Below are 26,569 nucleotides of genomic sequence, written 5' to 3'. Positions count from 1 at the left end.
GGGGCTGGGGGCGGGGGCTGGGGGCGGGGGCTGGGGCGGGGGCTGGGGGCGGGGGCTGGGGGCGGGGGCTGGGGGCGGGGGCTGGGGGCGGGGGCTGGGGCGGGGCTGGGGGCGGGGGCTGGGGGCGGGGCGGGGCGGGCGGCGGGGCGGAGCTGGGCGCTCGCGGGCTTCAGCCAGGCCGGAAGGCGGCCTTGTTGCCCTGGAGACGCTTTCCCAGCTGCCAGCGGCTGTCGCAACCCGCCAGGCCTTCGTCGCGAGCGACGCCCGGACCGAGAAGCCCCGGCCATGGCCACGTCCACCGGGGTGTCCTTCTTGGTGGGCGACGGGGTGCCCGAGGCTAAGAACTCGGAGCCGGAGAACACCTATATTCTGCGGCCTGTTTTCCAGCAGAGGCGGGTAGAGGACGGGCTGTGGCGGGGCGACCTCGAGCGCGCTGGTCTGAGAGGCGGAGCTCGCCTGGGACCTGGGCCACGGAAGGAGCGCGGGGGACGCGCGGGGTCTGCGGGGCGGGGGGCGCGAGGCGGGAGGGCGGCCCTGCTCTGACGTCCGGACGGCCCTCTCGCTGCAGGGCCGCAGGGGACCCCACCCACGGCCACAGTGTTGGGGCGCCGGGCGCGTCTTAGGGTGGCGCCGCGGGAATCGTTAGCCCTGGGAAACCCAGGATGGCGTACTGAGTAGGGAGATGGATGGAATAGGGGCAGGAGGCCATCGCGTGGGATGCCGTTCAGCCGTGATTCGAGGGTTACCGTGTGCGCACGGGTGCCAGGATGGGCTCACTCCCGGCGCGGGAGCTGCATGTGTGCAAAGTCCTACCAGGCAGGATCCGGAGGCCCTTGGACCACCGCACCGAGACCTTCCCGGGATTAAGGCTCACGGGCTAGAGCAGAGGGCAATCAGCTAGGTCTGTAAGATCACTCACTTTACACACTCACGCACACAGATTTAAAAACACGTCCCAGTCTCCTCTGTTGTTTGAAACCGGATTGCTGAATCTGATGCTTGGCAAGTATGGAAACCAGGAGTTTTGCTTATAATGTGATACAAATTTCTTTGTTTATTTTTATTCTCTTGGTACTCACAGAAAAAGTGATACAAATTTCATACAGGAATTTTCCCTTGGGTAGAATGAACACAGAAAAAGATATGCTCAAGTTATTTTGGGAAAAGGTTCTGAATACTCAGAATCCCATTCTGCCGTATTTTTTATTTTATTTATTTTATTTTATTTTGTGAAAGTATGCAAAACAAGATTAACAACAAATATATATTTTGTTTTGGGGGAGAGGGGAGTATGAGAAGCTCATTACTGGATGTATTGAGTTGCCTAATAAACTTCCAGATGGAGCATGCGTTGGAATGTGTTGAAGTTCAGTGCAGGTCCAGGTTGAAGATACACATGTGGCCTATGATTTGTCTTAATTTGTTTATATTTTATAATAAAAAATATCAAAAAGGATTAAGTGGTATTAATGACAGATGGGAGAAGTTGAGGTATGAAGGTAAGCTGGGGTTTTGGAGTCACCGACTAGGTGTTCACAAATTTTTCCATTCAGGTTCAGGCCCTCTGTGGTGAAAGACTGTATCCATGCTGTGCTCAAGGAGGAATTGGCAAATGTTGAATATTCTCCAGAAGAAATGCCTCAGCTCACAAAACATTTATCAGAAAACATTAAAGATAAATTAAAAGGTAATCATGGTGATAACTGGAAATGACTCATTCTCTTCCAAGACTCAGTAGTACCCATTTCCCCCCTTCTCCATCTTTAAACAAAGGACATTGGGACCAGGTATGGTGGCTCGCGCCTGTAAACCCAATGCTTTAGCATGCCAAGGCAGGAAGATTGCCTGAGTTCTGGAGTTCAACACCAGCCTGGGCAACATGGTGAGACCTGATGTTTTTTTTTTTTTTTGAGACGGAGTTTCACTCTTGTTGCCCAGGCTGGAGTGCAATGGTGTGTTCTCAGCTCACTGCAACCTCTGCCTCCCAGGTTCAAGCGATTCTTCTGCCTCAGCCTCCCAAGTAGCTGGGATTACAGACATGTGCCACCACGCCTGGCTAATTTTGTATGTTTAGGAGAGACGGGGTTTTCCGTGTTGGTCAGGCTGGTCTTGAACTCCTGACCTCAGGTGATCCACCCATCTCGGCCTCCCAAAGTGCTAGGATTACAGACGTGAGCCACTATGCCTGGTCAACCTCATGTCTATTAAAAAGCAAAATAAAGGCCGGGCGCGGTGGCTCATACCTGTAATCCCAGCACTTTGGGAGGCTGAGGCAGGCGGATCATGAGGTCAGGAGACCGAGACCATTCTGGATTAACGCAGTGAAACCCCGTCTCTACTAAAAGTCCAAATATAGCTGGGTGTGGTGGCGGGTGCCTGTAGTCCCAGCTACTTGGGAGGCTGAGGCAGGAGAATCACTTGAACGCAAGAGGTGGAGGTTGCAGTGAGCTGAGATCCGGCCACTGCACTCTAGCCTGGGTGACAGAGTGAGACTCTGTCTCAGAAAAAAAAAAAAAAAAGCAAAATTTAAAAAATTAAACATCTCTATTAAAAATAAAATTAAAAATAGAATGTTAGCTGTGGATTCTGTTAAATACAACTTTTTCTTCCGTGTTTTGCCTTCTCTAATTATTTGGTGACTTTTACTCATGTAAGTTTTTACAGATGGTGAGAAAGGGTGAAGATGTGGAATAAAACATTGTAGGGAACCACTGTCCAAAAAATCTTAGTATTCAGAAAGGCCAGAAAGTACAGGGACGCCTCTCCCCTTATTTCTTGGTTGTTTCTTCCCCCAAGCTGTCAATTCCTCCGCCTGGCATTTAGTACCCGCAGTCCATCTCTCCTCCCTAATCCTTAACTACTTCCCTTACTCAGCCCTCCACCCCTACCAAACTACATCTGTAGAGCATATTTTGTGCTTTTCCTACCCTGTTCTCTTTGTCTCTCTGTTTTGTTTTGTTTTTGAAATAGGGTCTTGCTCTTTTGCCCAGGGTGGAGTGCAGTGGTGTGAACATGGCTCACTGCAGCCTTGACCTCCTGGCTCAAGTGATCCTCCCATCTCGGCCTCCCAAGTAGCTGGGTCTACAGGCTTGTGCCACCATGCTTGGCTGATTTTTTAAGTTTTTTTTTTTTTTTTTTTTTGAGACAGAGTCTGGCTCTGTCGCCCAGGCTGGAGTGCGGTGGCCGGATCTCAGCTCACTGCAAGCTCCACCTCCCGGGTTTATGCCATTCTCCTGCCTCAGCCTCCCAAGTAGCTGGGACTACAGGCGCCCGCCTCGTCGCCCGGCTAGTTTTTTGTATTCTTTAGTAGAGACGGGGTTTCACCGTATTAGCCAGGGTGGTCTCGATCTCCTGACCTTGTGATCCGCCCGTCTCGGCCTCCCAAAGTGCTGGGATTACAGGCTTGAGCCACCGTGCCCGGCCGATTTTTTAAGTTTTAAATTGTTGGTAGAGATGGTGTCTTGCCTGTTCCCCTGCCTGATCCTGAGCTCCTGGCCTCAAGTGATTCTCTCACCTCGGCCTCCCAACGTGCTGGGATGACAGGCGTGAGCCACGGCACCTGGTCTCTCTTGTTAATAATGTTAAACCATCTGAAAAGTTCTTTTTTTTAAAAATCCTTTTGAGACAGAGTCTCACTCTGTTGCCCAGGCTGGAGTGCAGTGGTGTGATCTCAGCTCACTGCAACCTCCTCCTGGGCTCAAGTGATCCTCCTGCCTCAGCCTCCTAAGCAGCTGGAATTTCAAGCATGTGCCACCACATGTGGCTCATTTTGTATTTTTAGCAGAGACAAGGTTTCACCATGTTGGCCAGGCTGGTCTTGAACTCCTGACCCTCAAGAGTTCCGCACGCCTTGGCCTCCCAATGTGCTGGGATTACAGGTATGAGCCACTGCACCTGGCCTATTTCTATCTGCTCTTCTTAGAAGACACCATTTTTTGAAGGGAAGGAATATCTTCATAAAAGTAATACATGCTCATTGTAATAAACCGAGACAATACAAAAAAGTATCCATAAGGTTTTTCTTTTGAGATGGAGTTTTGCTCTTGTTGCCCAGGCTGGAGTGCAGTGGCGCAATCTCAGCTCAGTGCAAACTCCATCTCCCAGGTTCAAGTGATTCTTCTGTCTCAGCCTCCCGAGTAGGTGGTATTACAGGCATGTGCCACCACGCCCGGCTAATTTTTGTATTTTTAGTAGAGATGGGGTTTCTCCTTGTTGGTCAGGCTGATCTCGAACTCCCGACCTCAGGTGATCCATCCACCTCGGCCTCCCAAAGTGCTGGGATTACAGACGTGAGCCACTGCGCCCAGGCCCTTAAAGTTTTAAAATATTAACCAAAGGCAGTTACTATTTAATATTTGTATTTATTGTTTTTTCTGAATTTAAGTTTTAGAAATTAAAAAATACAGAAAAGTACAAATAAAAAAATAGCAATCCTGTGTATTTCCATCACCCTGAATTAACTGCTGTTAGTATATTAGCATTTTTGTTTTTAGACTTTTGAATGAAGGTTCATTGTTAAGATTTTTTGTAAAAAATGGTACACATTCATTATACAAAGTTTAAACACTAGAAAAATAAAATGAGAAAAATCACCTGAATGCCACCACCAATAAACAATCATTAATATTGGTCGGGTACAGTGGTTCATGCCTATAATTCCAGTACTTTTGGAGGCCGAGGCGGGCAGATCTCTTGAGCCCAGGAGTTCAAGACCGTCCTGGCCAACATGGCAAAATCCTGTCTCTTACAAAAAATAGAAAAATTAGTCGGGCTGGTGGTGTGCACCTGTAGTCCCAGCTACTCGGGTGGTTGAGGTGCAAGCATCACCTGAGCCCAGGGACAGAGATTGCAGTGAGCCAAGATCATGCCACTGTGCTATAACCTGGGTGACAGAGTGAGACTCTGTCTCAAAAAAAAAAAAAAAAAAAAAAAACTAGGCGAACATTACAACAGACTTCTTTTCTACATTTTATATATATATATGGACAAATGACAATGGGATATTGTAGACCTGTTTCCCATAGTCATGTCATACTCATTCTGTGACTGGATCAGTTGTCTCCTGTTTAGTCCCTTGACCATGTCATTTTCATGGTTGAGTTCTTTATTTCTTTTCTTTTTTTTTGAGACAGAGTCTTTCTCTGTCGCTCAGGCTGGAGGGCAGTGGTGTGACTTCAGATCACTGCAGCCTCGGCCTCCCGGGCTCAAGTGATTCTCCTGCCTCAGCCTCTGACATAGCTAGGAAGGGTTCTTTATTTCAACTCTTAGATGATGAGATTCTCCTGCCTCAGCCTCTGACGTAGCTAGGAAGAGTTCTTTATTTCAACTCTTAGATGATGAGATTTTGTTGTAAGTTGTTTTCAGAAAGGGACTCAGAAATGCTGTATTCCCTGGGTTCTTTCGTGTTTGAGAATGCCTGCCTTTTGCCTTTAAAGTAGAATATACTTTGGGCCAGGCGCGGCGGCTCATGCCTGTTATCCCGGTGCTTTGGGAGGCTGAGGCGGGTGGATCACCTGAGGTCAGGAGTTTGAGACCAGCCTGGCCAACATGGTGAAACCTCGTCTCTACTAAAAATACAAAAATTAGCTGGGCATGGTAGTGGGCACCTGTAATCCCAGCTCCTTGGGAGGCTGAGGCAGGAGAATTGCTTGAACCTGGGAGGCAGAGTCTGCAGTGAGCCAAGATAGTGCCACTGCACTCCAGCCTGGGCAACAGAGCAAGACTCCATCCCCCGCCTCCCCTTGCAAAAAGTAGAATATACTTTGGATAAATATATTTTTGAGGTAATAATTTGTTTTCTTGACTCTTGTGCTTCATTGCCTTCTGACATTCAGTGGTAACTTGTCTGTCAAGAAATCTGAGCCCAGCTTGATGTTCTCTGCTTAAGGAATCCTCACCTTTGGCTGGACGTGGTGGCTCACGCCTATATTCCCAGCACTTTGGGAGGCCTAGATGGTTGGGTTACCTGAGGTTAGGAGTTTTAGACCACCCTGAACAATATGGTGAAACTCCGTCACTACTAAAAATACAAAATTTAGTGGCCAGTCGTGGTGGCTCACACTTGTAATCCCAGCACTTAGGGAGGCCGAGGTAGGCGAATCACTTGAGGTGGTGAGTTTGAGACCAGCCTGACCAACATGGAGAAACCCTGTCTCTACTAAAGATACAAAATTAGCCGGGCATAGTGGTGCATGCCTGTAATCCCAGGCTGAGATGGGAGAATCGCTTGAACCCAGGAGGCAGAGGATGCAGTGAGCCGAGATCACGCCATTGCACTTAAGCCTGGCCAACAAGGGCGAAACTCTGTCTCAAAAAAACAAAACAAAAATTAGCTGGGTGTGCTGGTCTCAAACTCCTGACCTCAGGTGACCCACCCGTCTCAGCGTCCCAAAATGCTGGGATTTCTTGGGAGGCTGAGACAGGAGAATTGCTTGAACCTGGGAGGTGAAGGAGGTTGCAGTGAGCCGGGATCGTGCCACTGCACTCCAGCCTGGGCGACAGAGCGAGCCTCTGTCTCAGCAAATACATAAATAATAAATAAATAAAGAATCCTCATGTTTACCTTTATGCTCAGTAGCTTTTCTAAAGATTCTGACTTTCTAATGAGTGTTTTATAGCTTTCAATCTGCAGACTTTATTCTTTCCACATAAAGGAAATTACTTTACATCTCTGAATATGTTTCCTATTCCACTTGTTACTTCCTTGTCTTCAGGACATCAATATTGTTAGGTTAAGCCATCTTTGTCCTCTATGTTTACTAGTTTTTCTTTGCCATAATTTCTTTTTTCTTTCTTTTTTTTCGAGACAGGGTCTCACTCTGTCGCCAGGCTGTAATGCAGTGGTGCAGTCTTGGCTCACTGCAGCCTCAAGCAGTCCTCCCATCTCCTCCTCCCAAGTAGCTGGGACTACAGGCGCCTGCCACCACACCTGGCTAACTTTTGTATTTTTTGTAGAGACGGGGTTTTGCCATATTGCCTAGGCTTCTTCCTTTTTTATTGCCATTTACTCGTGATTTTCTTAAACCAGTAATTGTTTCCATTTGTGTCTTTTTTCTTGCCATTTGAATTTATTAGTTCTGGAATGATCTTTTCTGGGTATTCTGTTTGTTCCCCAGGGCCGTGGTCTTTCTTTTCATCTGTTTATGTTGCTTAATAACCTGACTGAGGCTGGGCACGGTGGCTTACGCCTGTAATCCCAGCACTTCGGGAGGCCAAGGCGGCCGGATCACCTGAGCTCAGGAGTTCGAGAACCACCCTGGGCAACATGGTGTAACTTTGACTCTACTAAAAGACAAAAAATTAGCCAGGTGTGGTGGTGCACCCCTATAGTCCCAGCTACTTGGGAGGCTGAGGCAGGAGAATCGCTTGAACCCAGAAGGTGGAGGTTGCAGTGAGCTGAGATTGCATCACTGCAGTCCAGCCTGGGCGACTTAGGGAGACCCTGTCTCCAAAAACAAAAACAAAACAAAACAGGCCAGGTGAGGTGGCTCACACCTGTAATCCCAGCACTTTGGGAGGCCAAGGTGGGTGGGTCACTTGAGGTCAGGAGTTCGAGACCAGCCTGGGCAACATAGTGAAACCCTGTCTCTACTAAAATACAAAATTCAGCTGGGCGTGGTGGTGCGGGTGCCTGTAATCCCAGCTACTTAGGAGGCTCAGGCACGAGAATCACTTGAATCTGGGAGGTGGAGGTTGCAGTGAGCCGAGATCTCGCCATTGCACTCCAGCCTGGGCAACAAGAGCAAAACTCTGTCTCCAAAAAAAAAAAAAAAAAAATCCATAACCTGATTGAGTTCTTGTTTCACTGAGTTTATAAGCTTACATTGTTCTAGTATTGTGAATTAATTGTGAGGAATAACTCTGTTCCTTCATTTGTATTATTTTCTAGGTTGATTTTTTTCTTTTTTTTATTTATTTTTTGACAGAGTTTCGGTCTTTTTTTTTTTTTCTTTTTTTTCTTTTTCTGAGACAGAGTCTCACTCTGTCGCCCAGGCTGGAGTGCAGTGGCCGGATCTCAGCTCACTGCAAGCTCCGCCTCCTGAGTTCACACCATTCTCCTGCCTCAGCCTCCCGAGTAGCTGGGACTACAGGCGCCTGCCACCTCACCCAGCTAGTTTTTGTGTGTGTGTGTGTGTGTGTGTGTATTTTTAGTAGAGACGGGGTTTCACCGTGTTAGCCAGGATGGTCTTGATCTCCTGACCTCGTGATCCGCCCGTCTTGGCCTCCCAAAGTGCTGGGATGACAGGCTTCAGCCACCGCGCCCGGCCAAAGTTTTGGTCTTATTTCCCAGGCTGGTGTGCAATGGTGCGATCTTGACTTAATGCAACCTCCGCCTCCCGGGTTCAAGCGATTCTCCTGCCTCAGCCTCCCAAGTAGCTGGGACTACAGGCGTGCACCACCATGCCCCGCTAATGTTGTACTTTTGGTAGAGATGGGGTTTCTCCAGGTTGGTCACCGTGCCCAGTCAAATTTTTTCTCTTACACAACTCCCTCCCTCCCTCCCTCCTTTCCTTCCTTCCTTCCTTCCACTTGAAATTTCTTTCTTTTGTTAAATATTTTTTGAAAAATTGTTTTGTGGACCAGATGCGGTGGCTCACGCCTGTAATCCCAGCACTTTGGGAGGCTGAGGCAGATGGATCACCTGAGGTTAGGAGTTTGAGACCAGCCTGACCACATGGAGAAACCCCATCTCTACTAAAAATACAAAATTAGCTGTGTGTGGTGGTACATGCCTGTAATCCCAGCTACTCGGGAGGCTGAGGCAGGAGAATTGCTTGAACCCAGGAGGCGGAGGTTGCAGTGAGCTGAGATCGCGCCATTGCACTTCAGCCTGGGCAACAAGAGTGAAACTCCATCTCAAAAAAAAAAAATGTTTTGTGGAGATGGTGGTCTTGTCATGCTGCCTAGGCTGGTCTTGAACTCCTGGCCTCAAGAGATCCTCCTACCTCAGCCTCCAAAAGTGCTGGGATTGCAGACGTGAGCCACGGCACCCAGCAGTAGCTTCGTTCTTCTTTGTTACTCTTTTGTTTTTGCGACTGCATCTTTGTTTATTGCCATTTGGCTGCATTTCATTTTGTTGTGCCCATACATCATCATTGCTCTGATGTGGTCTGGGGAGTTTTCATTGCTCTGATATGGTGTGGGAGATTTTTCATTGATATTATGTTGGGATTTTTAATTGATATGATGTGATGTGGGGATTTTTCATTGACATGATGTGATGTGGGGATTTTTCGTTGATATGATGTGGGGATTTTTCATTGCTCTGATATGATGTGGGTTTTTTTTTTAAGTTCCCCTCCCCACTATATCTGAGACTCAGATTTTCCCCTCAGAACTGTGATTTAAGGGTTGGGTATTATTCTAGACACATTTCTGTAGGATTCGGAATTGGTGAGAGAAAGGAGGAAGCTCAGCTGAGTTGTGCGCAGTGTTTTTTAAAAACTACTTGGACTCTGTCTTTTAGGATTTTGTTAAACACTCTGAATTAGGCTCATGCCCCACATGGGAGATCGCTGTAGTCTTCAGATGGTCCAGTTTACAGTGGAATCTTGGAACCTGTACGTTCATCAGAGAGAGCTGGCTCTGTTTCAGCTTCGCTTATTTCACTTTTTTTTTTTTTTTTAACTGTTTCCACTATTCCTTGGTCAAAAAAGTAGAAAGATTTAAAAATGCCCATTCCATTTTTTTCTCTTCAGAGTTGGTGTTAGTGATAATTTTCAGGATTTTGCTGCTCTAGAATGTAGTTTCTGGGGTAAACAGCTAAATGGTGCTGGATCACCTCATTTTGCTCTGGAATCTTCATTTTTTTTCTTGTCTGTCTGACCGAACAGCTTACAGTTTTCTGGAGATCCCATGCATTCCTGCTGTGCGCGTGCCCCTCCGTCTCAGGCGTGTGGAGAGATAGGGCTGACCTGGTCCCCTGTCACTCAGCCCTCAAGGCTCAGCTGATTGGCCGGCTACATCCTCCAAGAAGTCTTCGCCAGCGATTTCTTGCCACTGCCCAGACAGAGGAACTGCCCCCACTGGCTCTGTGTTCCTGGTGTACATCGCGCGTGCCACTCCTTGAATTATAAGCATATTGCATTCTCAATTTATTTTTCTATTTCCTTTTCTTTTTCTTTCTTTTCTTTTTCTTTTTTTGAGGTGGAGTGCCCTTGTCGCCCAGACTGGAGTGCAATGGTGCAATCTTGGCTCACTGCAACCTCTGCCTCCTGGGTTCAAGAAATTCTCCTGCCTCAGCCTCCCGAGTAGCCGGGATTACAGGCACCTGCCACCATGCCTGGCTAATGTTTATATTTTTTAATAGAGACAGGGTTTAACCATGTTGGCCAGGCTGGTCTCAAACTCCTGGCCTCAGGTGATCCACCGGCCTCGGCCTCCAAGAGTGCTGAGATTACAGGCGTGAGCCACCGTCCCCGGCCTATTTTTCTATTTTCCTTTGAGTTCTTTACTACTGTGAGTTCTTTAAGGCAAGAAAAACGTCTTCTTTATTTTCTTTCTTGAAGGTTCAGCTCAGTAGCTGACTTATAGTAGGGGAAAAAGGAAGGAAGTAAGGTTTATTGAGGGACTAGTATTTAACAGCACTGTTTAGATGCTTTAGATTACTATATCTGGTCAGGTGCAGTGGCTCATGCCTGTAATCCCAGAACTTTGGGAGGCCAAGGTGAGCGGATCACCTGAGGTCAGGAGTTCGAGACCAACCTGGGCAACATGGTGAAACGCCTTTTCTACTAAAAATACAAAAATTAGCCGGGAGTGGTGGCGCATACCTATAGTCCCAGCTACTGAGGAGGCTGAGGTAGGAGAATCACTTGAACCCGGGAGACAGAGGTTGCAGTGAGCTGAGATCTCGCCACTGCACTCTAGCCTGGGCAACAGAGCGAGAATCCATCTCAAAAAAAATACAAAGATACTACTATATCTTATCTAACCTTGTAACAACCCTGGGAGGTAGGTACTGATATTCCCATTTAATGAGGGGGACTTAAACTGGAGAGTTAAATCACTTTCTAAGGTTATACACTTGGTGAGTTACAGTTAGGGTCTGTCTTCATATCCTCCTGACTCCCAGGCTTACCATCATATTCATTAAGTACTTGTGGATTGAATGCTTTTGTCCATTTCTAGGCAAGGTTGTCCTCAATAAGCAATTTTACTACATATTTGCTTATAAACAACCTTATTTTTTCTTTCTAGAAATGGGATTTGACCGATACAAAATGGTGGTGCAAGTAGTGATTGGAGAACGAAGAGGTGAAGGAGTGTTGTGAGTAGCTGGATTTTCCTTCTTGTTTTGTTCATCTATATTACGAGCTATCTGTCCTTTTGACAATTCAGTAAGAGTGTCTTTACAAGAGTGAGGGGGCCTGGCGCGGTGGCTCACACCTGCAATCCCAGCACTTTGGGAGGCTGAGGCGGGCGGATCACCTGAGGTCAGGAGTTCAAGACCAGCCTGGCCAACATGGTGAAACCCCGTCTCTACTAAAAATACAAAATTTAACTGGGTGTGATGGCACGCACCTGTAGTCCCAGCTACTCAGGAGGCTGAGGCAAGAGAATTGCTTGAACCCAGGAGGCAGAGGTTGCAGTGAGCCAAGATCATGCCATTGCAATGCCATTGCACTCCAGCCTGGGTGACAAAGCGAGACTCTGTCTCAAAAATAAATAAATAAAATATCTTTATTATCTCTAAAATATTGTCAGTCCTTAATATCATAAAATATGCCGTTATTGTTCAGATATCCTAGATTGCCTCATATATGTATGTATGCATTTTCTTTCTTTTCTTTTTTTTTTTGTTTAAAGAGACAGGGTCTCATTTTGTCACCCAGGCTGGTGTGCAGTGGCACTATCACAGCTCATTGCAGCCTTGGCCTCCTGGGCTGAAGTGATCCTCCCGCCTCAGCCTCCTGAGTAGCTGGGACTGCAGATGTGCACCACCACACCTGGCTAATTTTCTATTTATTTTTTTGCAGAGATGGGTCACACTCTTGGCCACTCTGGTCTTGAACTCCTGGGCTCAGGCAATTCACCAGCCTTGGCCTCCTAAAGTGATGGAATTACAGGTTTGACCCAACATGCCAGACCTATTATTTTCTTTTTTATAATTTTTTCAAATTAAGATTCAAATAAGGTCTACACATTGCATTTGGTTAATATGTAAATTAGGATTTTTTTTTTAAGACATAGGATCTTGCTATATTGCCCAGGCTGGAGTGCAGTGGCTATTCACAGACGTGATCATAACACACTACAGACTAGAACTCCTTGGCTCAAGTAGTCCTCCCACCTCAGCCTGCCAGGTAGCCGGGACTCTAGGTGCACACCACAGCATCTGGCTTTTTATATTTACTTTAATCTGTCATTTTTGCTGCCTCATTTCTCTTTCCTCTTTTAATCCTTCCATTTAATTTTATTTTTATGACGGAGTCTTGCTTCCTCACCCAGGCTGCAGTGCAGTGGCATGATCTTGGCTCACTGCAACCTCTGCCTGCCAGGTTCAAGTGATTCTCCTGCCTCAGCCTCCTGAGTAGCTGGGATTACAGGTGCTCACCACCACGCCCAGGTAATTTTTGTATTTTTAGTAGAGATGGGGTTTCACCATGTTGACCAGGTTGGTCTCGAACCCCTGACCTCAGGTGATCTACCCACCTTGGCCTCCCAAAGTGCTGGGATTGCAGGTGTGAGCCACCATGCCCAGTCATTTATTTATTTATTTATTTATTTATTTATTTATTTATTTATTTATTTATTTTCCTGCCATTTATTTGTTGAAGAAATTGGTTTGTTTGTCCTGTAGAGTTTCCTATATTCGGGCATTTGCTGATTATATACCTATGGTATTGATTAGTATGTCTTCTATTTCCTGTACTTCTTGAAAATAAGTAGTTAGGTCTAGTCTTAATTAGCCATAGGTTTGAGGTTAGGGAAAGACTGTTTTCTGTACATCTTATTGCATCTTCTCAGGAGGTACAAAACAGCTGGTCATCTCTTTTTACCTGGTTAAGGTTGATCATGGAGTTCAGATACTGTCAGATGGATCCGTCTATTATAAAGTCTCCCATCAGGGCTGGGCGTAGTGGCTCACACCTGTCATCCCAGCATTTTGGGAAGCTGAGACAGGAGGATCACTTGAGCCCAGGAGTTCCACACCAGCCTGGGCAACACAGTAAAACCCTGTCTCTACAAAAAAATACAAAAATTAGCTGGGCATGGTGGCACACGCCTGTGGTCCCAGCTACTTGAGAGGCTGAGGTGGGAGGACGACTTGAGGTCCTCAACCCAGGAGGATGGAGACTGCAGTGAGCCGTGATTGTGCCACTGCACTCCAGCCTGGGTGACAGAGTGAGACCCTGCCTCAGATAGATAGGTAGGTAGGTAGGTAGATAAGTGATTACATTGTCTTGTAGTTTCCATTGTTTCTGTTCATAAGTCAGCTGTAAGCTTTATTATTCAATTGAAGATGATGTGTTCTCTCTAGCCACTATTACTTTCTTTATATTTATTCTGCTTGGAGCTCTCAGAGTCTCTTGAATCTATGGGTTGATTTTGTTTTGTTTTTGAGATGGAGTTTTGCTCTTGTTGCCCAGACTGGAGTGCAGTGGTGCGATCTTGGCTCACTGCAAGCTCTGCCTCCCAGGTTCAAGAGATTCTCCTTCCTCAGCCTCCCAAGTAGCTGGGATTATAGGTGCCCAGCACCACGCTTGGCCTTCCAAAGTCCTGGGATTACAGGTGTGAGCCACTGCACCCAACCAGGTTGATTTTTTTTTATCAGTTTGGGAAAATTCTTAGCCATTGCCTTTGTTTAAAAGAAGTAGTTTTTGGGCAGGGCATGGTGGCTCACGCCTGTAATCCTGGCACTTTGGGAGGCCGACGTGGGCGGATAACGAGATCAGGAGATCGAGACCATCCTGGCTAACACAGTGAAACCCCATCTCTACTAAAAATACAAAAAATTAGCCGGGCGTGTTGGCGGGTGCCTGTAGTCCCAGCTATGCGGGAGGCTGAGGCAGGAGAATGGCGTGAACCCGGGAGGCGGAGCTTGCAGTGAGTGGAGATGGCACCACTGCACTCCAGCCTGGGCGACAGAGCGAGACTCCGTCTCAAAAAAAAAAAAAAAATATTGTTTTTGGCCATGTGTGGTGGCTTACACCGGTAATCCCAGCACTTTGGGAGACCGAGGTGGGTGGATCACTTGAGGTCGGGAGTTCGAGACCAGCCTGGCCAACCCCATGGCAAAACCCCATCTCTACTAAAATTACAAAAAATTAGCCGGGCGTGGTGGTGCGCATCTGTAACCACAGCCACTTGGGAGGCTGAGGCAGGAGAGTTGCTTGAACCTGGGAGGTGGAGGTTGCAGTGAGCTGAGATCACGACACTGCACTCCAGCCTGGGGAACAGAGTGAGACTCTGTCTCAAAATTAAAAAAAAAAAAAAAAATCAAGTTTTTATTTTAAAATAGTTTTAGATTTATAGAAAAGTTGTAGAGTTTGCATGTACTCCACACCCAGTTTCCCCTATTACTATAAGAATAATAATTACGTTATTGAGATAGTTCTTGCTCTGTCACCCACGCTGGAGTGCAGTGGTGCCATCATGGCTCACTGCAGCTTTGACCTCTTGGGCTTAACCAGCCCTCCTGCCTCGGCTTCCCAAAACCCTGGGGTTACAGGCATGGTCTGCCGCCCCTGGACTTGCTATTGTTAACATCTCCATGGAATGGAACATTTGTTAAAATGAATGAACCGAGGGCACTCCCTGTTGTTAACATCTACATAGTGTGGAACATTTGTTAAAATCAATGAACCAATGTTGATACAGTGTTATCAAATAAAGCTTTGTTCTGATTTCTTTAGTTATTTTTCCTAACATCCTTTTTCTGCTTTAGGATTCTGTCTAGGATGCCGCATTAAATGTCTCTTTAGGCTCTTCTTGGCTGTAACAGTTTCTCAGACTTTCTTGCTTTTCATCACCTTGACATTTTTGAGGCGCACTGGTTAGGTATTTTGTAGAATGTTCCTCCGTTGGGATTTTTCTGCTAATGATTAGTCTGGGGTTATAGGTTTTTGGAAGGAAGATCACAGAGGTCAAATGCCATTCTCGTCATATCGTATCAATGGTACATACTATCAACATGACATATCACTATTCATGTGAACTTTGACTACCTGCCTGGGGTAATGCTTTTCAGGTTTCATCACTATAAAGTTACTCTTTCTATAACTGCGCAGTGGGTTCACCTTGCCCTCTGTCTGGACAGAGCGGATTCAGAGGAATTGGATGGAGAAAGAGTAATTCACGCATTGGCCTCCCCAGCATTTGCGGAGCGGAGTTTTTAAAGACAGCTCGGTGGGTTGGGGGAGCCAGCGAGCCGGGAGTGCTGACTGCTCCGGCTTTGGCCCCTGAGAGCTTTCCGTGGATTCCTGTGTCCCACTGACTCTACTATTGTGGGTTTCTTTGAGCACTTCCTTACTTTCTAGCACTGTAAGGAGCTCCATTGTGTTCATTCCCTGCCCCAGCCCTAGAATTCAGCCATTTCTCCAAGGACCCCCTGTTCAGTGTGTTGGAGAATGGCATTAGAAACGAAGCTCGGGGCCCTAGAGGTGGCTGTTTTCTTAGAAAACACTGCTGCTGCTCCATCCACTCTGCTCTCTTTTTAGGACTTAGGTTACATGTACGTTTGGTCTTTTATCTGTATTCCGTATGTCTCTTATGCTTTTTTCTGATTTTTTCCTGGCTGTGCTTCAGTTTATATATTTTTCTTTTTTGAGACAGAGTCTCGCTCTGTCGCCCAGGCTGGAGTGCAGTGGCGCGGCCTCGGCTCACTGCAAGGTCTGCCTCCTGGGTTTAAGCGATTCTCGTGCTTCAGCCTCCCAAGTAGCTGAGACTATGGGCATGTGACACCACGCCCAGCTAAATTTTGTATTTTTAGTAGAGATGGGGTTTCACCATGTTAGCCAGGCTGGGCTTCTCAAAGTGCTGGGATTACAGGCGTGAGCCACTGCACCCAGCCAATTCGTATATTTTTCTATTGCTCCCCACTCTTTCTACATTTTAGTCATATAGTTATTTTATTTTATTTTATTTTATTTTATTCTATTTTTGAGACAGTCTCAGTCTGTCGCCCAGGCTGGAGTGCAGTGGCGCCATCTCGGTTCACTGCAACCTCCACCTTCTGGGTTCAAGCAAGTCTCTTGCCTCAGCCTCCCGAGTAATTGGGATTACTGGTGCCCACCACCACCCCCGGCTAATTTTTGTATTTTTAGTAGTGACAGGATTTCACCATGTTGACCAGGCTCATCTGGAACTCCTGATCTCAAGTGATCCGCCCCCTCAGCCTCCCCGAGTGTTGGGATTACAGGCGTGCGCCCCTGCGGCCGGCCACAGTCGTTGTTTGGTGCTGTTCTCTGCTTTAGTTGTTTGGTGCTGTTCTCTGCTTACTCTGGTGTCTGGGCCATGTGTGAGTTTGTTTCCATTGTATTTTTCTTGATAATCATGTATATGGCTTTGTCTCTTGGCCTAGTTTGAATCCTAGACATCGTTTAAAAGAACTGTAGACCTCCAGATGATATTATTTTCTTCCAGAAAGGATTTAACTCTTCTGCTGTGTGGGAAGAGTATTGGCTACTTACCTTCGGGTACTGAGCTGAATTGAGGTTGGGTTACAGTTTGATCTTTTTTAAAAATTGTATTTTCTTGTGCCAGCTCATCTGAGAGTGGCGGTTTTAAAAAGGCCCTATCTTAAATTCATCATTTTTTTTGTTTTTTTTTCTTTCTTGATAGAGAGTCTCAACTCTGTTGCTCAGGCTGGAGTGCAGTAGTGTGATCTCAGCTCACTGCAACCTCTGGCTCCTGGGCTGAAGTGATCCTCCTGCTTCAGCCTCCCGAGTAGCTGGGACCGTAGGCATGAGCCACCATGCCCAACTAATTTTTGTATGTTTTTGTAGAGATAGGGTTTCACCATGTTGCCCAGGCTGGTCTTGAAGTCCTTGGCTCGAGTGATTCTCCTGCCTTGGCCTCACCCTTGTTTCTTTCTTTCTTTCTTTTTTTTTTTGGAGAAAGAGTTTTGTTCTTGTTGCTCAGGCTGGAGTGCAATGGCACAATCTTGGTTCACCGCAACCTCAGCCTCCCAGGATCAAGTGATTCTCCTGCCTCATCTTTCCGAGTAGCTGGGATTATAGTCGCCCACTACCAAGCCAGGCTAATTTCTGTATTTTCAGTAGAGATGGGGTTTCACCATGTTGGCCAGGCTGGCCTCGAACTCCTGACCTCAGGTGGTCCACCCGCTTCGGCCTCCCAAACTGCTGGGATTACAGGCGTGAGCCACTGCGCCCGACCCCCTTGTTTCTTAATTGTAACCCTCCAAGTCTTTCAACCCAGAGCCTCGAGTGCTCATTAGGCGTCTCCAGGCCTCTGCCTGCAACAGGTGCTGACTTTCAGGTCTTGTCTCCTCAGCATAAAACTTTGCTCTTCATGTCATAGGCTTTTGCCTTAGCGTACTAGTTTCCTGTTGCTGCTGTCACAAATTGTCACAAACCCAGTGCTTAAAAAGGCACAAATATATTATTTTACAGTTCTGGAGGCCAGAAATCCAAACTGGGTTTCACTGAACTGAAATGAAGATGTCAGCAGGGCTGCATTCCTTCTGGAGGCTCTAACAGAGAATCCGTTCCCTTGTCTGTTCCAGTTAGAGGCCCCTGAACTCTGCAGCCCACAAGCCGTTTCCTCCAATTCAAAGCCAACAGCACAGCATCTTCAACTCTCTGACTCTGACTTTTGTAAGGACCCTTGTGATTTAACTGGACCCACCCAAATAATCCAGGATAATCCCCTGTTTCAAGACCTTAATTTAATCAAACATCTGCAAAGCCCTTTTGCCATTAACATAACATAGTCACAGGTTATGGGGGTTGGGACATAGACATACCTGGAGGACCATTATATTGGTCAGGACACTTAGCTTTTTAGGTTCCTACTTACAGTTTCTGGAGTCTTCCACTGTTGCCCAGGCTAGAGTGCAGTGGTTCGATCTCCGCTCACTGCAGGCTCCGCCTCCCGGGTTCACGCCATTCTCCTGCCTCAGCCTCCTGAGTAGTTTTAGTAGAGACGGGATTTCACCGTGTTAGCCAGGATAGTCTTGATCTCCTCACCTCGTGATCCGCCTGCCTCAGCCTCCCAGAATGTTGGGATTACAGGCGTGAGCCGCCGCGCCTGGCCTGAATTCAGCATGTCTTGAAAAGAAAACCTACCATGTGATAGGCTTAGTTCTACTTTCTCCTTTTTTATGGGATCTTCTTCCCTCCAGACTCTCATTTTACCTCCTTAGCTTTGTTAAGACTGCCGACTCGGCTGGGCACAGTGACTCACTCCTGTAATCCTACCACTTTCGGAAGGCTAAGGCGGGCAGATTGCCTGAGCTCAGGAGTTGGAAACCAGCTGGGCAATAATGGTGAAACCCCGTCTTTACCAAAAATACAAAAAATTAGGGCCAAGCACGGTGGCTTATGCGTGTAATCCCAGCACTTTGGGAGGCTGAGGTGGGCGGATCACTTGAGGTCAAGAGTTTGAGACCAGCCTGCCCAACATGGTAAAACCCCATCTCTACTAAAAATACAAAAATTAGCTGGGCGTGGTGGCAGGCTCCTGTAATCCCAGCTACTTGGGGGCTGGGGTAGGAGAATCACTTCAGCCTGGGAGGTGATAGTTGCTGTGAGCCAAGATTGCGCCACTGCACTCTCCAGCCTGGGTGACAGAGTGAAACTCCATCTCAAAAAAAAAAAAAAAAAAAAAAAAAAAAAAAGCCAGGCATGGTGCTGCATGCCTGTAATCCCAGCTATTTGGGAGGCTGAGACATAAGAATTGCTTGAATCGGGGAGGCAGAGGTTGCAGTGAGCCGAGATCGTGCTGCTGCACTCCAGCCTGGGCCACAGAGCAAGACTCTGTCTTAAAGTAAAATTAATAAATAAAAAATTTTTAAAAAGTAAAGACTGCCAACTCTCCTACTAGTTTAATTTTCCCTCAGTAATTGGTTCTCTGCCTGGGCAAGGCCTGGATTCTCAGCATCTAGCCCTGTGCCCTGAATTGGCAAATCCCCCAGGAAAAAAGTCTGCTGCAGAATATCAGCTTACCTCCTACAGTTCACCTCTTTCTGGAATTTTGGCTCCTCTAGGCCTGTTTGCTTTGGCAGCTCTCTGATTCATTTTATCCAGCTTTTCTTATTGTTCTTGGGAGCATCGTCTGCTACAACCTGTACCATTATGCCTCTTCCAAGTCACACCTGTAATCCCAGCACTTTGGGAGGCTGAGGTGGGCCAATTGCTTGAGCTCAGGAGTTTGAGACCAGCCTGGCCAACATGGTGAAACCCTGTCTCTACAAAAAAATACAAAAATTAGCCAGGCATGTGTGTAGTGCACGTGTGTAATCCCAGCTACTCGGAAGGCTGAGGCAGGAGAATCACTTGAACCCAGGAAGTGAAGGTTGTGGTGAGCCGAGATTGTGCCACTGCACTCCAGCCTGGTTGACAGAGTGGGACTCCCTCTCAAAATATTAAAATAGAAATAGAAGTAAATAAAAGAATTGGGGTCTCACTATTTTGTATTTTTATCTCACAAACAAAACAACAACTCTCGTGTTGTGTGCTTGATTCTGCTTCTTGTCATGTCTTCTCACAAGTCTTTTAAAATTAAGCGATTCCTGGCCAAGAAACAAAAGCCAAATCGTCCCATTCTCCAGGGGATCTGGACAAAAACTGGTAATAAAATGAGGCACAACTGGAAAGGAGAGGTTGCCGAAAAGCCAAGCTGCGTCTGTAAGGAGCCGCACATGAGCTGGCTGGCACACATGTGCACGCTGTGTCAGGGTCACAGCCATCTTAAGCTGAAAACATCACCACCGTCTGGACAGCTGGGCGTGTTTTATTGGGATATATGTTTTCTCTTGGTTTATATGCCCTGCGGTAGTAGGCTGGGTTCAGTAATGAATATGCGAGACCTTTTGTTTCAGGAAAAAAAGAACCGACATAACGTAAGGTATGTATGTATCTTTCTCTGTGGGTATGGATTGTGAACTGCCTGGGTTCAAAGCCAAGCTTTGTCACCTAGTTGTATGACCTTGTGCACTTAATTTCCCTAATCCTCAGTTTTCACATTCACTAAATGGGTATAATTATAGTACCTCATAGGATTCAGTGAGTTAATACACGTAAAACAGACTAGTGAATGGCACAAAGTGAGTGCTCAATAAGTGTTTGCATGATAAATCATACACATAGTTTAATAGAAATGTAAAACATTTGTAATTATTTTTTTCACTTAACATTATTATTATTTATTATTATTTTTTGAGACAGAGTCTCACTCTGTCGCCAAGGCTGGAGTGCAGTGGCACGATCTTAGCTCACTGCAACCTCCACCTCCTGGGTTCAAGTGATTCTGCTGCCTCAGCCTCCCAAGTAGCTGGGATTAAGGCGTGTGCCACGACACCCAGCCAATTTTTGTATTTTTAGTAGAGACGAGATTTCATCATGTGGCAGGCTGGTCTCGAACTCCCAACCTCAGGTGATCCGCCCACCTCAGCCTCCCAAACTGCTGGGATGACAGGTGTGAGCCACCACGCCCAGCCTGTTGTTTTCACTCAACATTATCTTGTGAATAGCTTTTCATGTTCTTGGAATTTTTTTTTTAAGAGCCAGGGTCCTGCTGTGTCTCCCAGACTGGAGTGCAGTGGCTGTTCACAGATGGGATCAGCACATACTGCAGCCCTGGGCTCCAATGATGCTCCCTGCTTCAGCCTCCTGAGTCCCTCCTGGGACTACAGGGACACGTCACTGTAGCTTGCAAAACTTTTCTTTAAGGTCTACATAGAATTTCATTGCCAGAAAACATCATTATTTCTTCTTTTTAGAATTCTCTCAGATCCTGAGAAATACCATAATTTCATTTACCAATCTAGTCCTACTGGGCATTTAAGTTGTTTCGATTTTTAATTGGCTTTTATTTTGACTAATATTTTTTTCTTATCCAAGAATTGCAGAGAGGAGAATATCCAATTTCAAGGGAGTTTAGCATTCTGTAGAGATATTTCTGGAGTTATAATTAGTTAGAAGACTGAATTCTAGTTCAGAGTTTGCTTCTTTTTCTGGGACTCTATAAAATGATCAGGTTGGACTAAATCTGTTGGGCTCTTTCTGTGCCTTCCTTGTCCTGTTATTGTGCAGGAGCTGAGCTCATTAAAAGTCACACACAAATCTCTAGTATTGATCCCTATAACCATTAGGCAGGGCCTGAGGCTGTCAGAGTCCCTGGCTGGTCACCTCTAGTCGCAAGCAGCTCCATCTGACTCTAGTTTCTCTAGCTGACCCAGTATACTCTCTGGTACAAATACAATATTCTATGAGTACCAACCTGTGAAAGGTTTGGAAGTACAGATCTATGAGAATGGACTAAGAAACACTTCTGCTCATGGCAGATATGTGTCGTTTAGGTCCTTGTTGGATTGTTGATAATTCTTCATTCTTGGATTTTTTAGCATGGCTTCTCGCTGTTTCTGGGATGCTGACACTGACAACTATACTCATGATGTTTTCATGAATGTAAGTGTATTTGGAAACCTCTTTTCCTTTTCTAAGGACGTGGGCGCTGCAAATCAAACTACTCACTATTGATTAGGATGGAAAGACGCTGCAGTCTTAGTCATTCATCTTTGACTTCTGGATGAAATGATTTTACTGTTAGTTTTCGTGTTAACTAAAGCCGAAACCTAGCGTGCTGCTTATAGGCAAGGAAACTTGCATGTTTACATATGACATAATTTTTCATGGTTTGAATTTGTGAATAGCATATTCTTTAGTTAGCATATTATTTAAAATTATTTTTAGCCACTTCTTCCATAAATCACTGTGTTCTAAAACTCAATCCTGATAATCCTTATTAAAGTAATAATTTATAACTAAAACTTTAAAATCACTTATTTGTTCATTCGAACAAATCACGCTTTGCTAAATTGCAAACAAATTTGGATGGCAGGGATTCCATGAGCAAAGGTGATTTTTCTTTTAGTAACAAAATTTATTACTTTATCTTAAAGCCATTTATTAAAATTAAGCAAAAATAAAGAGGAATCTTTAAAAGGAGGTTTCACGCCGGGTGCAGTGGCTCACATCTATAATCTCAGCACTTTGGGAGGCCAAGGAGGGCGGATCACCTGAGGTCAGGAGTTCAAGACCAGCCTGGCCAACATGGTGAAAGCCTGTCTCTACTAAAAATATAAAAATTTGCCGAGCGTGGTGGCGGGCACCTGTAATCCCAGCTACTCAGGAGACTGAGGCAGGAGAATCGCTTGAACCCCGGAGGCGGAGGTTGCAGTGAGCCGAGATTGTGCCACTGTACTCCAGCCTGGGTGACAGAGTGAGACTCAGTATCAAAAAAAAAAAAAAAAAAAAGGTTTCATTAAAGTTATTATTTTATATTTACTCCAGAAATGATTGCATCCTCTATTCATCTCCTCCCAGGTTGTGAATACATAGAGTCAGAGTTAGAGTAGAACAGAAACTAGATTGAGTAAATTAAGAGAGGGAGGCCAGGTGGGGTGGCTCACGCTTGTAATCCCAGCACTTTGGTAGGCCAAGGCAGGCGGATCACTTGAGGTCAAGAGTTTGAGACCAGCCTGGCCAACATGGTGAAACCTTGTCTCTACTAAAAATACAAAGAAAAAAAATTTAGCCAGGTGTGGTGGTGCACACCTGTAATCCCAGCTACTTGGGAGGCTGAGGCAGGAGAATTGCTTGAACCCAGGAGGCAGAGGGTCCAGTGAGCCAAGATCGCGCCACTGCACTCCAGCCTAGGCAGTAGAGCAAGACTCTGTCTCAAAAATAAAAAAATATAAAAATAAAAAAAGAAAGAAAAAAGAGGGGGGTTCCATCTCCAGCTCTGTCACTTTCTAATTGAATGACTTTAGTAAGTCATTGGATTTTTCTCACACTGTATCAGTAACATTAGGAAGCTGAGGTACATTTTCCCAAAGACTGGCTGTGGCTGCCTAAGGGTAATTTGGGAAGTTGTTTAAAGTATAGACACTGGGACCTACTCAAATAGATTCTGATCTAATTAGCCAGGGGTTAGATCAGTGAATCAGAATATTTAAAAAGTTCTCCACATGATTCTGCTGACTGCTAGATATGGAAGCTGCTTATGTAGATGATTTTAAGGTAGCTTTTAGCTCTAAAATTCTATGATCTCACTAAGGTTTTATTTTTATTTTTTTATTACGTTTTTGAGATGGAGTTTTGCTCTTGTTGCCCAGGCTGGAGTGCAATGGCGCGATCTCGGCTCACCACAACCTCTGCCTCCTGGGTTCAAGCGATTCTCCTGCCTCAGCCTCCCGAGTAGCTGGGATTACAGGCATGCGCCACCACGCCTGGCTAATTTTGTATTTTTAGTAAAGACAGGGTTTCTCCATGCTGGTCAGGCTGGTCTCGAGCTCCCGACCTCAGATGATCTGACTGCCTTGGCCTCCCAAAGTGCTGGGATTACAAGCGTGAGCCACTGCGCCTGGCCCCAGCAAAGTTTTATTTTATGCTTAACTACTATAGGGATTGGGGCTGGACAGTGGGAAGTACTATGTAAATCTTAACTTATCAGCTATCTTTGGGGGAAAAGTCAAGCTAAGAAGATGTTTTTTTTTTGCTGGGTGTGGTGGCTCACGCCTGTAATCCCAGCACTTTGGGAGGCCGAGGCGGGCAGATCACGAAGTCAAGAGATTGAGACCATCCTGGCTAACAAGGTGAAACCCCTTCTCTACTAAAAATACAAAAATTAGCCGGGTATGGGGGTGGGTGCCTGTAGTCCCACCTACTCAGGAGGCTGAGGCAGGAGAACTGCTTGAACCTAGGAGGCAGAGGTTGCAGTGAGCCGAGATTGTGCCACTGTACTCCAGCCTGGAGACAGAGCGGGACTCCATCTCAAAAAAAAAAAAAAAAAAGATTTTTTTGTCTTTGCTTCTTGGAGTTAAAACTGCATTTTTTTTGTTTGTTTGTTTTGATACAGAGTCTTGCTCTGTCACCCAGGCTGGAGAGTGGTGGCACCATCACGGCTCACTGCAACCTCTGCCTCCCAGGTTCAAGCAATTCTCCTGCCTCAGCCTCCCGAGTACCTGGGACTACTGGTGCATGCCACCATGCTTGGCTAATTTTTGTATTTTTTAGTAGAGACAAGGTTTCACTATTTGGTCAGGCTGGTCTCCAACTCCTGACCTCAGGTGATCTGCCTGCTTCGGCCTCCCAAAGTGCTGGGATTACAGGCGTGAGCCACCGGGCCCGGCCAAAAAATGCATCTTTAGATGATACAATTCATTCATTCAGCAAATAGTTCTGAACTCCTATTATGTGTCAGCTTCTGCACTGGAGGGGCTAGGGATAATGATGAATAAGGCAAGCACGGTTTCTGCCTATTAACATCCAGTGGGGGCCACTTAATATTCAAAAGAACAATATGTAATAAAAAACTTTAGGCCGGATGTGGTGGCTCACATCTGTAATCCCAGCACTCTGGGAGGCTGAGGCAGGCAGATCACCTGAGGTCAGGAGTTCAAGACCAGCCTGGCCAACATGGTGAAACCCCATCTCTACCAAAAATATAAAAACTAGCTGGGCGTGGTGGCGGGCACCTGTAGTCCCAGCTACTTGGGAGGCTGAGGCAGGAGAATTGCTTGAACTCGGAGGGTGGAGGTTGCAGTGAGCCAGGATCGCACCACTGCACTGCAGCCTGGGCAACAGAGCAAGACTCTGTCTCAAAAAAAAAAAAAAAAAGCACTTTTTTTGGGAGATTCCAGGAAACATTAGTAGAGGCAGAGGAAATGAGAGAGGAGGGCAAATCATGTGCCACTGAGCAGAAAACTGCTGTGGATAACAGGGCTCAGTCCTGTTGGAGAACTCTGGGTGGTGCTGTAGGACAGGGCCACTCACAGGGGGGTGCACAAACCAGCACCACCAGGGCCACTCACAGGGGCGTGCACAAACCAACACCACTCTGTGACCTGTTTGTTACAGGTCCATGATGAGGTAAGCACATACATTGAGTATAAGGGTTGGTATAGAAAATCTTACAGCAATTTGACGAAGTAATCTTTTGTGCAATGAACCTAAGAAAAAAAATTGGGGCTGTATTTTGTATGTTCTTTTTTTTCATTTCATGTTCTGAGTTATCTATTTTTATTGCATTTTACAAAAGCATCCTTCCATGAGGGACTGGAAGTTAAAAACAAAGCAGGTCCTTTATCACAGCACTGTTGTAGAACACCGTTCAGAGTTATCCACCCAAGGAGCCAGGGAGCTGGGCTAAACCAAAGAATTTTGCTTTTGGTTAATCATCAGGTAGTTGAGTTGAAATTGTTTTAATCCCATCATTACCAGGCTGGAGGTAAGGTTAGTGGTTCAGGAATTGCTGAGGCAGGTGGAAATCTTGTAAGAAGTGCCTAACAAGTGTTTTAAGCAGTTTGGGCTCTGGAAAGCATTTTGTGATTCTGAACTAAAAGATGGATGAATAAATTTTGTCAATTAAGAGCAAACACCCAGAGACTATTTCTCTTATCCAGAATTTATGACAAGGTCCTGTTGTTCTTATTATCAGTGGTACTTATAACATGGTTTCTTGGGATGAGTAATTTTACTCATCAGTTTACTCCAAGAAACTCAAAGCATTTCATACATTATTTCTGCGATAAATCAGGAAATATGTGAATAATTATTTTATGAATATGTATTACTTAAAGTTCATTAGTTCACATTTTATTTCTACATTCAGAAAATCTAATTCTTTACCCATCCTAACCTTTTAGCAAGCAATTTTGTAGTTACCCTCAGGCAAGCAATAGTGTAGCTATACTCTGGAAACCCTTCACTTCTTGAAGAAGGAAAAAGTCTTCCTGATTGAAAATTGGTGGCTGGGCGAGGTGGCTCACACCTGTGATCCCAGCACTTTGGGAGACCAACGTGGGTGGATTGCTTGATCCCAGGAGTTCAAGACCAGCCTGGGCAACATAGCGAGACCTCATCTTTACAAAAAATACACAAAATTAGCCCGGTGTGGTGGCATGCCCCTGTGGTCCTAGCTACTCTGAAGGCTGAGTTAGAAGGATTGCTTGAGCCCAGGAGGTCAAGGCTGCAGTGAGCCAAGATCACACCACTGCACTGCAGCCTGGGTGATAGAGTGACACCCTGTCTCAAAAAGGAAAAAAAAATTGGAAAGATCTGAGATGGTGTTAGTTTCGATTGCATGTGCTGCTCTCATTCCATCTTTAGTACTAACATTCTGGATGTGTGTGTGTGTGTGTTGTATTGTTTTTTAGGACAGTTTGTTCTGCGTTGTAGCAGCATTTGGCTGTTTCTACTACTGAATGAATCTTTGAAAAGCTGGGAAAAGACATGACCATGAAGAAATCTGAACTTTTTAATATTGTTAACTATCTTGACAAAATAAAGATGTGAGTAGTTTGACAACTGAATCTGTTGTGTTTCAGGCCTGATATTTTTAATGTTTTGATTTTGTTATCCTATGTCTTTCCCTTTCCCTT

The 26,569-nt window shown here is 45.8% G+C and overlaps 1 protein-coding gene across 1 annotated transcript; it reads left to right on the top strand.

The window, feature by feature from the left end:
- The first annotated feature begins 157 nt into the window (after nt 1-157).
- On the top strand, nt 158-26,500 carry TCTEX1D2 (Tctex1 domain containing 2). Its single transcript, XM_010381196.2, has 5 exons — nt 158-392; nt 1,554-1,687; nt 11,200-11,269; nt 21,530-21,593; nt 26,345-26,500. Exons 1-5 carry the CDS (start codon nt 286-288, stop codon nt 26,390-26,392), a joined length of 423 nt encoding a protein of 140 aa, XP_010379498.1. The 5' UTR covers nt 158-285; the 3' UTR covers nt 26,393-26,500.
- Nucleotides 26,501-26,569: the final 69 nt, after the last annotated feature.

Source organism: Rhinopithecus roxellana, chromosome 1 (genome assembly GCF_007565055.1).
Source record: "Rhinopithecus roxellana isolate Shanxi Qingling chromosome 1, ASM756505v1, whole genome shotgun sequence".
Taxonomy (NCBI): Eukaryota; Metazoa; Chordata; class Mammalia; order Primates; family Cercopithecidae; genus Rhinopithecus; species Rhinopithecus roxellana.
This window is presented reverse-complemented; position numbering and strand designations above follow the sequence as displayed.